This window comes from Humulus lupulus, chromosome 6, assembly GCF_963169125.1.
Source record: "Humulus lupulus chromosome 6, drHumLupu1.1, whole genome shotgun sequence".
Taxonomy (NCBI): Eukaryota; Viridiplantae; Streptophyta; class Magnoliopsida; order Rosales; family Cannabaceae; genus Humulus; species Humulus lupulus.
The window spans coordinates 207621335-207635164 of NC_084798.1; the positions used below are offsets into that span (position 1 = coordinate 207621335).

Sequence of the window (13830 nt, forward strand, 5' to 3'; positions counted from 1 at the left end):
CATAATTCTAGAGAGGTACTCCATGCCCAACACAAATAGAAGGGGAGACATTGGATCACCTTGCCTTAGCCCTCTTTTAGCTTCAAAGAATCCATGAAGTGTGCCATTCAACATCAGACTATATCGCGGTGTTCGAATAAATACCATAACCAAATCTATAAATTTCCTTGGGAACTTTAAAGCCTCTAGAATTTCTTCAATAAAACCCCACTCTATCGTGTCATACGCCTTCCTTAGATCTAGTTTAATCATGCAATTTGGCCTTGCATTCTTCCTGTCATAGTGCCGAACAATATCTTGACAGACCATAATGTTATAAGTGATATACCGCCCTTGAATGAAACCACTTTGGTTTTGTGAAATCAAACTTGGCAATATATTCCTCAATCTAGCACATATCATCTTGGTCACCACCTTGTAAATCACATTACAACATGCTATTGGTCGAAAGTCACTTACATTATCTGGGCACTTGGATTTTGGGATAAGTGTGAGAGTTGTTGGGTTCAGCTCTTTGAGAAGTTTCCCTGTGTGCAAAACATTCAGCACTGCTGTACAAACTTCCTCCTCTAAACACTTCCAATTTTCTTGGAAGAAATAGCTACAGTAGCCATCAGGCCCTGGAGCTTTGCTGCCTGGAATGCTAAACATTGCCTCCTTTACCTCTTCTTTAGTGAAATTCTTCATCAGGGAGTGATGATTTTCCTATGAAATTACAGGCCCCTGCCTCACTAAATGAGTAATTACTGACCACCTATCTGCCATCTGAGTTCCCAAAAGCTCCTTATAAAATTGTAAAAATTCCTCAGTGACTTTTCTAGGATCATCCATCCATTCCCCTGCTATATTCCGAATAGAGTAAATTCGATTACTAGTTTTCCTTGCTCTAATACTAGCATGGAGCACCGCTGTATTGTCATCCCCCTCTTTAAGCCACTGTACTTTAGCTTTTTGATGCAGAAAGGAAAGGTAAGCTTTATGAACTTCTTGATATTTGCATCTAGACTCCTGCTCTTTTGCGATAAACTCTTCATTCAAAGGTTGGGATTGCAGCATATGCTGCCAATGCATCATCTCTTCATTCGCTTGTCTATCTGTGGCTTTAATATCCCCTACGCCTTTTTTGTTCATCTCTTTCAACTCACATTTAAGTCGTTTCAATTTACTCACTAATTGATACATTGGTGAACCCAAGATTGGTATCTTCCAGCTATTCAATAAACATTGCTGAAATCCATCCATATTTTGCCACATCCGAAAATAGTGAAACGGCTTCCTCCCCATTTGTGCCTCGGGATACACAGATAGCATTGCTTGGCAATGATCAAAGCTTCCTTCAGTTAAAAACACAGCTTCAGCACTTGGAAATCTATTGAGCCATCTTTGATTCACCATTACTCTATCTATTTTAGAGTAAATTCTATCTTCCTTTCCTTGTTTATTGTTCCATGTGAAGAAGCATCCGGAGAACTTGACATCCTCTAATTTACATCCCTCAACACAGTCTCTGAAAGCTGAAGACTTACAACTCTTTGTTCGTTTCCCAACTCTCTCTTCAGGACTTAAAATATCATTAAAATCACCAAGGACTGGCCATGCATCCCTTAATCCTGAAGCTATCTTAACCATGTCATTCCATAAACTTGCTCGACCACCCTCATCATTCAAGGCATATACAAATGTGACTAAAAAACTCTCATTATCTCCCATAGCCCATACTTCCAAATGCATCATCTGACTTGTACACCATAAAATATTTATAGTAAACTTTCTTCGGTTCCAACTGATCATAATCCGACCACCTGGATGCCAAGCATTATTAGATGAGAAACACCAATCCTTGAACATATTCACATAAACTTTCCCTATCTTTTGAGTTTTCACTCTTGTTTCTAGGAGCCCAACCAACCCCACCCATAGATTATAGATCAATTTCTTAACCTCACATTGTTTATTGTGGTTGTTGAGACCCCTGACATTCCAGCTTAAGATCCTATCCATGGGGAATAGGAGGTACTCCCCCTCCCCCAGTTATATCAACTAATAGCACCTCACTGTCCTGATTTGTCTTTGAGCATTCACCTGAATCTTCAAGAACCTGAAAATTGTTAGCCAATTCTATCACATTTGCCTCTGTTTGAACCTTTTTCCATCCCTTTTTAACTTTCTGAAAACCATCTCCATTTTCCACAGTATCGTCTAATATTGAAGCTTTACCCACATCAGTTTTTTTTTTGTACCCATATCTGTTTAGTCTCTATTTTCTTTCTGCAAACTAAAGAGTGGTGGCCCAACCCTCTACAATTACCACAGACAATAGGAAGCCATTCATACTTAACCTTCACTTCAATATCCTGATGAATCTCATTCGTAAATGATAAAGTATCAGGAAAGTCTTGACCCATCTGTACTTCAATCAGCACCCTAGCAAAACTGAGCCTGTCCTTATCTTTGGTTATTTGATCAAGCATCAATGGTGTACCCAGTTGCCCAACAATTTTGAATAAAGATCGCTCTCCCCAATACTTCAAATCCAAATTATGTAGTTGAATCCATATCGGAACTGAGCGTACATCATCTTTTGAATAATCAGAGTAGGCGTCCCATGGCTTCATCACTACTGGATTTTTTATCCAGGAACAGATAGCCTCCATGAAGAATTTCATCTCTAGTGTTTATGGCCTGAAAACGAAGCAAAAACACTCCTGGAGCCAGTAGCCCAACCTTGTCCACCCCTTTATCCTTCCATTTCCTTCTAACATAGCCATCAAAAACATTGAGGGGACGATTAGCCCCTAGAACATATCACACTAACACAGAATTCCTAAAAAGGATCTCATCCTCAATATCAGCCAAATCTATTTTCACCACTGGCTTAGTTTTCCCCTCCTCTGCCCTCGTCTCCCCAAATTTACCATCTAGATTCTGAATGGAGCCTAAAATTGGGGAAGAACTCTCAATACCTGACCTTACTTTCGATGCACAACATTTGGTAGCCGCAAGAAAATTGGCAAATTCCTTACGAATTTCCTACTCCGGATGGAGTCGTTCCATAGTGTCTCTCGGCGATATAGAGCTCCCCTCATTCTCCATTGAATACAGAGAAACATTATTATGTCGTTCTTCTTCTTCATCAGCTGAGACATCGAGGGCATTAACTCCCAAAATTGCATCCACCGATTTAGTTTTGAGAACCTTGTCCGAAGAGGTTGGTCCTCATTTTCTCGTCGCCTTCACCGATGGTGAAATCTCCACCTTCTTCCTGGCTTTCCCCTGCTTCTTTTGCCCCTTTTCCATAGCTCCAGCGAAGACCGCTGAGAGGAATCAAAGAGAGAGAAAGTCGGTACTTATTATTATTATTATAGGACTACAATATTAATGGTCACTTCATTTATCTTTTCTATATAAAAAGTGTGTAGATAACGGAAAATCTTAGTTTTAACGATTTTTTTGTTAATTTTAACAGAATATTACAAATATTTAATGGAATATTGTAGAGTCCAAGAACTTTACTTAGCTAAGTTAGATAGTAGTATAATAGTAATAATAGTATTATCTTTATGACTGTGGATTTTTGGTTTAGACCGGGATTTATTTGGACACTCGTAGTAGTACTTGTAGATTTTCTAAGTTTAACCTATAGTTTAAGAATATTAATTTTAACCTAAGGTTTTATTAATATGACTGATATTGAGGGTAATATTTATTATATTATAAGGTTTAGATAAGAACCAATTAGATAATAGCACATGTTATGTATGGGTTATTAATGATTAAGTATTTTGAGGATTAAATTTATTAAGGGTAAAATTTGAATGCTCTAAGGTCAGTCAACAGCTTTGAAAACGTTAGAGGGCTTAGTCAAGGCTGTTTACACAATTTAAATTAAGCTAAAAATGTGTAATTTCGTGTTTAAATAATCAGCGTATGCCAATATATCGCAGCTATAGGGGCGATATATCGCAGCACGAAGATACGAAAAACCCGAAACAATGCACGATTGCCTCGGGCATACTGGCCCAGGCGATATATCGCCTACAAGGGGCGATATATCGCCCCTCTCAGCATAGTTTGAAAGTTTTTGAAATCGTTCTCCATTCAAACCTTCAACCTCTTGATAAGTCCAGCACCTTTCTGAACGAGTCTTTAGCCTCTGCTGAACGATAATTCAAATTATTTTCACTTAAAAAGCCATTATTTTTATTCAAGTTAAATGAAGATCTTTTCATTCCTAAACTCTATAAATAGGACCTAGTACCCAGCCATTTATTCATCTATTACTCTAAGTTCAGAGGCTGCAAGTTGCTAGGTGAGTGTGAGAGTGTAAACACTTGGGTTGGGAATTATAAGCTTGATCATTATAAGCTTATCAAACACTTGGGGAAGTAAGGTTTATTCACATTTCGGTTCAAGGTTTAGATTGGTCATATAAGTCTTCAAGGTATTTCTAAACTCTAGTCCATTTCTGTATTATGTTCTTTAAAAATTCTCATAGTCTTCTACTCATTCTAACCTTATTCTTAATCTTGGTTAGGAAATCCAAGTTCTTAAGCACAAGGTTTTGGTAAGTGTATTTTGATAGTATAGTTCCTTCTTCACTTTCATCCCTTTTCTTCAATATACTCACCATATTTTAAATGGTTTTTAGGAGTGTTCCAAGGTCCCAAGTCAGTTCTCATATCCCAGTTATTTTGGTAAGGAAAATAGGATAGGATATATGTGTTATATGATTTATATGTTATCTTATGAATATGTGTTATGAAAAATGCTATGTTAAGTATGCTTGTAAACTTGGGCATATGACCTATACAACTAACAAGCCCCAAATAGATTGTGGGCATATATGACTTGCTTAGCTAGCAAGATCCCACTAATCTAATGGGCATATGACTTGTTTAGTTTATGGGACCCCAAGTAATAATGGCCATTATAGTATGTATGTGACATAAGTGTTATAGTATGTTTTTATGTTGCATTATGAATTTTTATGGATATGGCTATATGTTAGATTTTCCTTGCTGGGCTTTAGGCTCATTCCTTTTACGTTTATATGTGCAGGAAAATAGCTATAGTGGCGGGAAAGGTTCATGGATGCTTGGGGAATGTGTATTGAGGTGGAATGGATTCAAGGAGTCGAGAGTTTCAGTTTCGAGGATGTAGTCTTTATTTATGATTTATGTGTATTTTTCCGCACCTATTTATGTAATCTCTTTTCATTACAATTAAGTTATGTTTTTTTTAAAACAATGGGATCCCATATCATGCTTTGAGTTTATGCAAGTTTAACATTTGTTTTTTACAAGTTTTAAATAAAGTATGGGTATTTCACTTGTAAGTATTATTAGGGATTAGTGTCTATGCTTAACTTTTCATTAATGGTCCATAAATTCTAGAGTAGTTGGGTCATTACAAATATATTATAAAAAATAGATATTTACTAATTATATTAATATAAATTCAAATATTATAAAATATCATTGTTATAATAATATTTAATATAAAACTAGATATTTTAAAATTATATTAATATAAATTCAAACATTATAAAATATCATTATTATAATAATATATAATACATAATCTTAATTTTTATTAAAATTTTATTATTTATATTTATAAAGAAAATATGTTTTTTTTATTAGCTAATGTAACTTAACTAAATATATATTCATATTAAATAGCAACAAATATTATAAATACATTATGAGTATAGAAATAGTATGAATGTGCAACTACATAAGAAATTAGAGTAACATTTATCTTCTATCAAGAATAAACAAGCTTCTTCTCCAATCATAAATATGTGATTTGAATAATATCATGAGTGTTTTATACATTAAATAGTGTAGTTTACGTTGGAACTTTTTGAAAATGAATTGTTAAAAATTGAAAAAGTGTAGTTGTGTGTGATATGGGAAAAGTCCCACGTGGATTTGAAACACTCTTCTAAGAGTGTAGATAAGATGCAAGTGCCATGCAATGGGGGTTGTCCCAAGGGGTACCCAGTTTTGTGCGCACGGGTGAGGACTCACACACTTGACCACCACACGTGCGAGTGTCGCTGCCACCATCCGACCGAGCTGGCGGGCGGGTGGTGTGGTGCGGTGTCGTACTTTATTTTTTATTGAAAAAATTATTATTTAAAAAATAAATATTTTATATTTATAAATTAATTTTTAAAATGATTTATGAAGAAGCAAAAAACATGGTCCATTTTAACTGCATATGACCACGATATTTCCTCCCACGTTTGAAAAATGTTTTCTTACCATTTTATACAGATCAACTTCTTTACATAAGTCAGGTCAGAATAAACGAGAAGACACATCTTTTTTACTTAAAAATATTCTCTTCTGATATAATCGAATTTTCTCTAAGCTTGAGGGTGTAAGAGAGCGAAGCCTTTCGGTGCAAAGAGGATCGTATACAGAGGTTGTTTCATCCTAGGGACGACGTGGTTGATAGACTGTCGTGCACACTTGGGGCAGAGCCGCAAAACGTATTAAAGAGAGCGACATAGTCCGCGACTCAGTCAGAAACTTGATCAGTAATTTGTTCCAATTTTTATTTCAAATCGGAATTATCAATTTTAAGACGATTTGTTCTGCTGTGGCTACTACCGATGATTTTTCTGGTTCTACCTCTATTGATATTAACAAGCCATTTTGTTTTGAGGGTTTGCATTTTAAGCATTGGAAACAAAAGATTCTCTTTTATCTGACCATGAAGAAGGTTGCATTTGTCCTCACTGCTCTAAAGCTGGTTGTCCTGAACCTTCGACCGACAACGACAAAGAGAGTGAACGCGAGAAGCAATAGAAGGAATTGGACTCCTGGGTTGAAAACGATTTCCTCTATAAGAATTTTATTCTTAACGGTTTGTCTAATGATCTTTATGACTATTATAATTCGGACAAGTCAACAAAGGAAATTTGGGAGGCGCTGCAAAAGAAATATGATACAGAAGAGGCAGGGAGTAAAAAATACACTGTCAGTCTTAACCTGAAGTATCAAATGGTGGACGATAAATCTGTGGAGGCCCAATCTCACAAAATTCAGAAAATCGCACATGAGATTATCTCAGATGGTATGACCCTTGATGAACAGTTTCAAGTTGTTGTTTTAATTGACAAATTACCTCATTCCTGAGAGGATTTTAAAATTTTCTCAAGCAAAAGACTAAGGAATTTTCCTTCGAAAGTTTGATCACCCGCCTTCGTATCGAGGAGGAAGCAAGGAAAAAAGACCTGAAAGAAGAGGTGCTTATTGTCTCTAACAGCAACCCCGAGAAGTCCACACCTGCGGTTCTAAAGCCTAATGGCAAAAATTTTAAGAATCAGAACCGTAACTCGAATTCAAATTCTAACTGCAACAACCAGAATACTCCTCGAAACAACAATCAGAGTCAGAACCATAATAGGAACCAACCTGGAAGGCAGCAACCTCCACCTAAACAGAATGAATCTGGAAATTTCCTTTGTTACAGCTGTAACAAGCCAAGTCCTATGGCACGCAAGTGTAGGAACAGGCCAAGCACTGCTCCACAGGCTAACTTGACTGAAGAAGCTTTTAAAGCTATGATTTCTGAGATCAACCTTATTGGTGGATCAGATGGGTGGTGGGTAGACACTGGCACTTCACGCCATGTCTGCTACGATCATGCTATGTTTAAAACATACACTACTGCTGCTGATAAGAAAGTGTTGTTGGGAGATTCCCACACAACTATTGTTGCTGGGATTGGGAATGTGGAGCTTAAGTTTACCTCAGGAAAGACTTTATTACTGAATGATGTAATGCATACTCTTGAGATGAGAAAGAATCTAGTCTCTGGTTTTCGTCTTAATAAGGTTGGGTTTACTCAAACTATTGGGGCTGATTTGTACACCATCACCAAGAATGGTATTTTTTTTGGGTAGGGTTATGCTACTGATGGCATGTTTAAGTTAAATGTTGAACTCAATAAAGTTTCTCCTTCTGCTTATATGTTGTGTGATTTTAATGTTTGGCATGCTAGACTTTGTCATGTTAATAAGCACATTATTAAGAACACGAGTAACATTGGTTTAATTCCTAAAGTGTCAGATAACAATTTTGAAAAATGTGATTTTTGTAGTTAAGCAAAAATAACTAAGACACCACATAAATCAATTACTAGAGAATCTGAGCCTTTAGATTTAGTTCATTAAGATATTTGTGAACTTGATGGAACATTAACTAGGAATGGTGAACGTTATTTCATCACATTTATTGATGATTGTTCTAACTTTACTTATGTGTACTTAATGAAAAATAAAAGTGATGCGCTTGACATGTTCAAATTATTTGTGACTGAAATTGAGAATCAATTCAATAAGAAAATTAAAAGGTTTTGTAGTGATAGAGGAACTGAATATGATTCAAGCATGTTTATTGAGGTTTATAATTCACATGGCATTGTACACGAAACCCCTGCACCATATTCACATGAAATGAATGGTAAAGCTGAAAGAAATAATCAAACTTTTACTGAATCTGTTGTGGCTATTTTATTGAATTTTGGTGTTGCATCTCATTCGTGGGGTGAAATTCTTTTGACTGTTTGTTATGTGTTGAATAGAGTTCCTATAAGAGCAAAGTTTCACCATATGAGATCTTGAAAAATAGGCAACCTAACCTGTCTTATTTTAGAACGTGGGGTTGTTTGGCTTATGTTCGTATTCCTGATCCTAAGAGAATTAAGCTAGCAAGTAGAGCCTATGAATGTGTATTTATCAGATATGCAATTAATAGTAAAGCATATAGGTTCTATGATTTAAAAGCGCATGTTATTATGGAATCAAATGATGCTGATTTTTATGACCATAGATTCCATTTTAAATTGAGAAATAGTGGGGGTGCATCTACTAGCAACATTCCTAGGATTATGAGTAATGAACATATTGAGGATAGAGAATCTGAACCTAGGAGAAGTAAGAGAGCTAGAGTTGCTAAAGATTATGGTTCTGATTTCCGTGTCTACACATTAGAGGAGGATCCTGCTAACCTCCAAGAAGCTTTGTCTTCTTTAGATGCTGACCTCTGGAAAGAAACCATTAATGATTAAATGGACTCTCTTGAATCTAACAATACGTGGCACTTAGTTGATTTACCTCCTGGTTGTAAGCCTATAGGTTGTAAGTGGATTTTAAAAAAGAAATTGAAACCCGATGGTACTGTTGATAAGTACAAGGCTCGCTTGGTAGCCAAGGGTTTTAGACAGAGAGAAAATATAGACTTCTTTGACACCTTTTCACCTGTTGCTAGAATAACATCCATTAGAGTTTTGATTTCCCTAGCTGCAGTTCACAATTTAGTTGTACACCAAATGGATGTTAAGATTGCCTTTTTGAATGGTGAATTAGAAGAAGAGATCTATATGGATCAACCTGAAGGGTTTGTGATCCATGGCCAGGAACATAAGGTTTGTAAACTGGATAAGTCTCTATATGGTCTTAAGCAGACATCTAAGCAATGGCATGAGAAATTTGACAATTTATTTATCTCACAAGGGTTTAAAGTGAATGAAATTGACAAATGCATTGATTATAAATCAGAGAATGACATTTGCATTATTGTATGTCTATATATGGATGACTTGCTCATTTTTGGTTCGAATATCCGTGCTGTGAATGCGGTGAAATCTTTGTTATGTGCTAACTTTGATATGAAAGACCTTGGAGAAGCAAATGTAATCCTTGGTATTAAGATTACTAGGTCTGAAAAGGGAATTTCTTTCGATCAATCTCACTACATTGAGAAGATTCTAAAGAAATACAATTACGTTAACTGTAAACCTGCTTGCACACCATATGATCCAATTGTTAAGTTATTTAAGAACATTGGTGACGGTGTGAGACAGTCTGACTATGCGAGCATCATTAGCTGTCTTCGATATGCCACTTATTGTACGAGGCCTGACATTGCTTATGTTGTGGGATTATTGTGCAGGTTTACTAGTAGACCTAGTATAGAGCATTGGCATGCTATTGAAAGAGTCATGAGATACCTTAAGAAAACCATGAACCTTGGATTACATTATCAGAAGTTTCCAGCTGTTCTTGAAGGTTATAATGATGCAAACTGGAACACTTTATCTGATGACTCCAAAGCAACAAGTGGCTATATCTTTAGTATAGTTGGTGGAGCTGTTTCTTGGAAATCTAAGAAACAGACTATTTTGGCACAATTCTCCATGGAGTCTGAAATGATAGCACTAGCTACAGCTAGTAAAGAAATAGGATGGCTGAGAAGCCTGCTAGCTGAGATCCCTTTATGGGAAAAATTGATACCAGTTGTGTTGTTCCACTGCGATAGTACCGCGGCTATTGCAAAAATTCAGAACCGTTATTACAACGGTAAGAGATGATAGATACGTCGTAAGCATAGTACTATTAGAGACTTTCCTTCAACAGGAGCTATTAGAGTGGACCATGTACGCACTGATGATAACTTAGCAGATCCTTTGACGAAAGGATTAGCTAGAGAGAAAGTCCATAAAACATCGAAAGGAATGGGACTATTGCCCTTAGAATGATGAATCACTCATGATGGTAACCCAACCTAAAGACTGTGGATCCCAAGAACTAGGTTCAATGGGTAATAACAAGTTGTGAAGTGATATGAGTTGGATCATGCTATTTCCATTAAAGCATATAGAAGCATGAATTCATGAAGTGATGAGAGGATGAGTTAATAGAAACTCTTAATGAGAACTATACTCTATGTGGAGTGGAGTACAGAACTACAGGCGTACTCTTGATAGACTCACCTATGTGAATGTGGAAGTGGGGTCGTTACCTATGGAATTTTGAGAAACATTTCTAGAGCATTCACTATACTGGGATAGACATGCATGGCCATTAATGCACGGGCTTTTTGATTACACCCTTGAAAGGTTGGTGTGTGGTACGATGTTAGAAATAGAGTTCAAGACTACGTGTCACTTTAGTATAATCTAAATCGTATTCACTACGCAAATGTTCAAATCGAAAGATACATGTGTTTATGCACAATCTTATAGATTCTGATATTGCTCGAGAAAATATTTTTAAAAATTCAAGTAAGGCATTGTTGGAACTTTTTGAAAATGAATTGTTAAAAATTGAAAAAAGTATAGTTGTGTGTGATATGGGAAAAGTCCCACATGGATTTGAAACACTCTTCTAAGAGTGTATATAAGATGCAAGTGCCATGCATTGGGGTGTGCCCCAAGGGGTACCCAGTTTTGTGCGCATGGGTGAGGACTCACACACTTGACCACCACACGCGCGCGCGCGCCGCCACCGCCGCCATCCGACCGAGCTGGCGGGCGGGTGGTGTGGTGTGGTGTCGTACTTTATTTTTTATTGAAAAAATTATTATTTAATAAAATAAATATTTTTTATTTATTAATTAATTTTTAAAATGATTTATTAAGAAGTAGTAAATGTGATCCGTTTTAACTGCATATGACCACGATATTTCCTCCCACGTTTGAAAAACGTTTTCTTACCGTTTTATACAGATCAACTTCTTTACATAAGTGAGATCAGAATAAACGGAAAGACATAGTTTTTACTGAAAAATATTCTCTTATGATATAATCGAATTTTCTCTGAGATTGAGGGTGTAAAGTATAGATAATATAGATACATAACAACAATTAATTAATGTTATTAATTAATAGGTAATAATATCATTGCATTAATTTAATGCGTGCGTACTTATAACGGACATCATTGAAATAATTACTATAAAAGGTGCTTTTATTTGCATAGAATAAAAAACAAAAAGACTTTAATTAGTAACGTGGGTTATTATATAGCATGTGGACAAATGCTATAATAAGTTTTTATATCAATTATTTGCCCACTCTTCACTCTCTTTTTTGGTTTTAGTGATGGCTTGTTGTGTTGGTTTATTAGCTTTGTAGTACTTTCCGTTATGGACAAGAAAATATTTTAGATGGTAATAATTGACAACTAAAGTAGAAAGATACTTTGATATTTTTATGAAAATATTTATATTCATATGGTGTATAAGACAAAGAATCAGTCATTATAAAAAGAAAAGATGAAGAGAGAGACAAATATGAGATTACATATACTATAATGTACTAGCTAATGTATGGATCGTCCAAAAAGTTAATTTATATATGAGCCAAAACGGTCACATAATTAAGGAACGTCATTTCGCTGCTGCTCCTGATATTCCAGTCATTGTCATGTTATATTTAACTAGTAAAAAGTTTCCTCATAAATAATTGGCCAATTGTCTTTAAAATATTTGGAAGTGAATTTGGTTTTATATAACTTTGGTTTGGTATATACTTACGTTTTACCAATAAGTTGTACTGGTATTCTAGAATGAATTTGGGATGGCATGGATAATTAGAATGAAAAGGACTGGCATCTGCAATAATTTGTTATTTTGTTTATTATTTTTTATTTTTAAAAATCAGAAAGATGATTATTAAATTATCTAGTTGTCCTATAAGATTTTTACTATCTTAAATTAAAATAATACTTGTCTATAACTCCAAGGCTGATTAATTAACAATGTTTATTAGTTTTTGGCCACCCAAGCTCACTAATGATTGGCTTAATCTTCCCTCTATAAATTAGGGAGATCTTTCGACTTTTAAGTACTCACAAGAAAAAAAAAGAAAGAAAGAAAACATTACTGCTTTTCTTTTTGATATATTGAGCAAAAAGTATATTAATTTGGGTTTAAAATTAGAAACTGAAATAATTAATGGCAATGCGAGTACTGATCATTTTTCTAGGCTTGCTGATATGCCAGTCCTCTGTCGCATCTGGAGACAAGGGCACCGCAACTTTTTACACACCTCCTTACCTCCGTAAGTATATACATATATTTCCAAATAGTTATGATAATTAAATTGAGCCAAAAACATGTTTTATTTTATATATCCAGTTTCAATGTTAATTATATGAATATTGCCAACATTGTAATGTAATGTTGCATGGTATTTACAGCATCTGCATGCAACGGATTCAAAGAGGATGGAGTTATGATCGCAGCAGCAAGCGAAGCTATATGGGACGACAAGGGCGCATGTGGAAGAAGGTATAAGGTCAGATGCACCGGCGCCACCAACCAAGGTGATGCCAACCCATGCAGAGGTGGCTCCATCGTCGTCAAAATCGTCGACCTTTGTCCTGCTGCTGGTTGCCAGGGAACCATTGATCTCTCTCAAGAAGCTTTCGCTATGATCGCTGATCCTGACGCAGGCAAAATAAACATCAAGTACATTCAGTAAGTAACCCAATTTATAATAACTTTGAACTACAATTATATTTTTAATTATATATATAGTATATAGTACCTATGCAATGGATGTGTGGTTGAATGTGTTTTGATGGTTTCTTATCTATGATTTTGCAGGGTTTGAAGTTTCGTGAGAGATCTTATAACATACAAGAGTATAACTAGCTTGTAATAAGATCTTCAAAATTATTAAACAAAAAAATATCTATATCCACGAAGAGCTATCATATATATATAGTTAAAGCACTACTGCTACACGTATATGTAACTTACAAAGTTGCTGAAACAAATAGAGAACACTTGATTTATTTTCCTTTCTCTTTTCTTCATTAGTAATTTATTTGTTATTCTGTAATCAAACGAGAGGAAGAAGAGACGGGAGGCTCGAGGTATTGGTAGGGTGGAGATCCAACGTCTCCCAAATGAGAGACGTTGGACACACTGACACGTCTTCCAGTGGGAGACGTTGGATCTCGTCCCTCGACACGTGTTAGACACTCATTTTTAACGTCTTCCCACTTTAATGACTTACAATTTTAGT

At 35.6% G+C, this 13830-nt stretch overlaps 3 protein-coding genes across 3 annotated transcripts; 1 reads left to right on the forward strand and 2 right to left on the reverse strand.

Moving 5' to 3' along the window:
• Nucleotides 1–705: 705 nt before the first annotated feature.
• LOC133785909 (uncharacterized) lies at nucleotides 706–1848 on the reverse strand. The gene has a single exon (XM_062225124.1). The coding sequence runs from the start codon at nucleotides 1846–1848 to the stop codon at nucleotides 706–708; it is 1143 nt and encodes a 380-aa protein (XP_062081108.1).
• Nucleotides 1849–1993: 145 nt separating this feature from the next.
• On the reverse strand, nucleotides 1994–2666 carry LOC133785911 (uncharacterized). Its single transcript, XM_062225125.1, has 2 exons — nucleotides 2309–2666; nucleotides 1994–2199 (listed from the first exon to the last, which is right to left on the reverse strand). Exons 1-2 carry the CDS (start codon nucleotides 2664–2666, stop codon nucleotides 1994–1996), a joined length of 564 nt encoding a protein of 187 aa, XP_062081109.1.
• A 10086-nt stretch (nucleotides 2667–12752) lies between these two features.
• On the forward strand, nucleotides 12753–13413 carry LOC133785912 (EG45-like domain containing protein). The gene is made up of 3 exons (XM_062225126.1): nucleotides 12753–12858; nucleotides 12998–13277; nucleotides 13407–13413. The coding sequence occupies exons 1-3, from the start codon at nucleotides 12753–12755 to the stop codon at nucleotides 13411–13413; spliced, it is 393 nt and encodes a 130-aa protein (XP_062081110.1).
• Nucleotides 13414–13830: the final 417 nt, after the last annotated feature.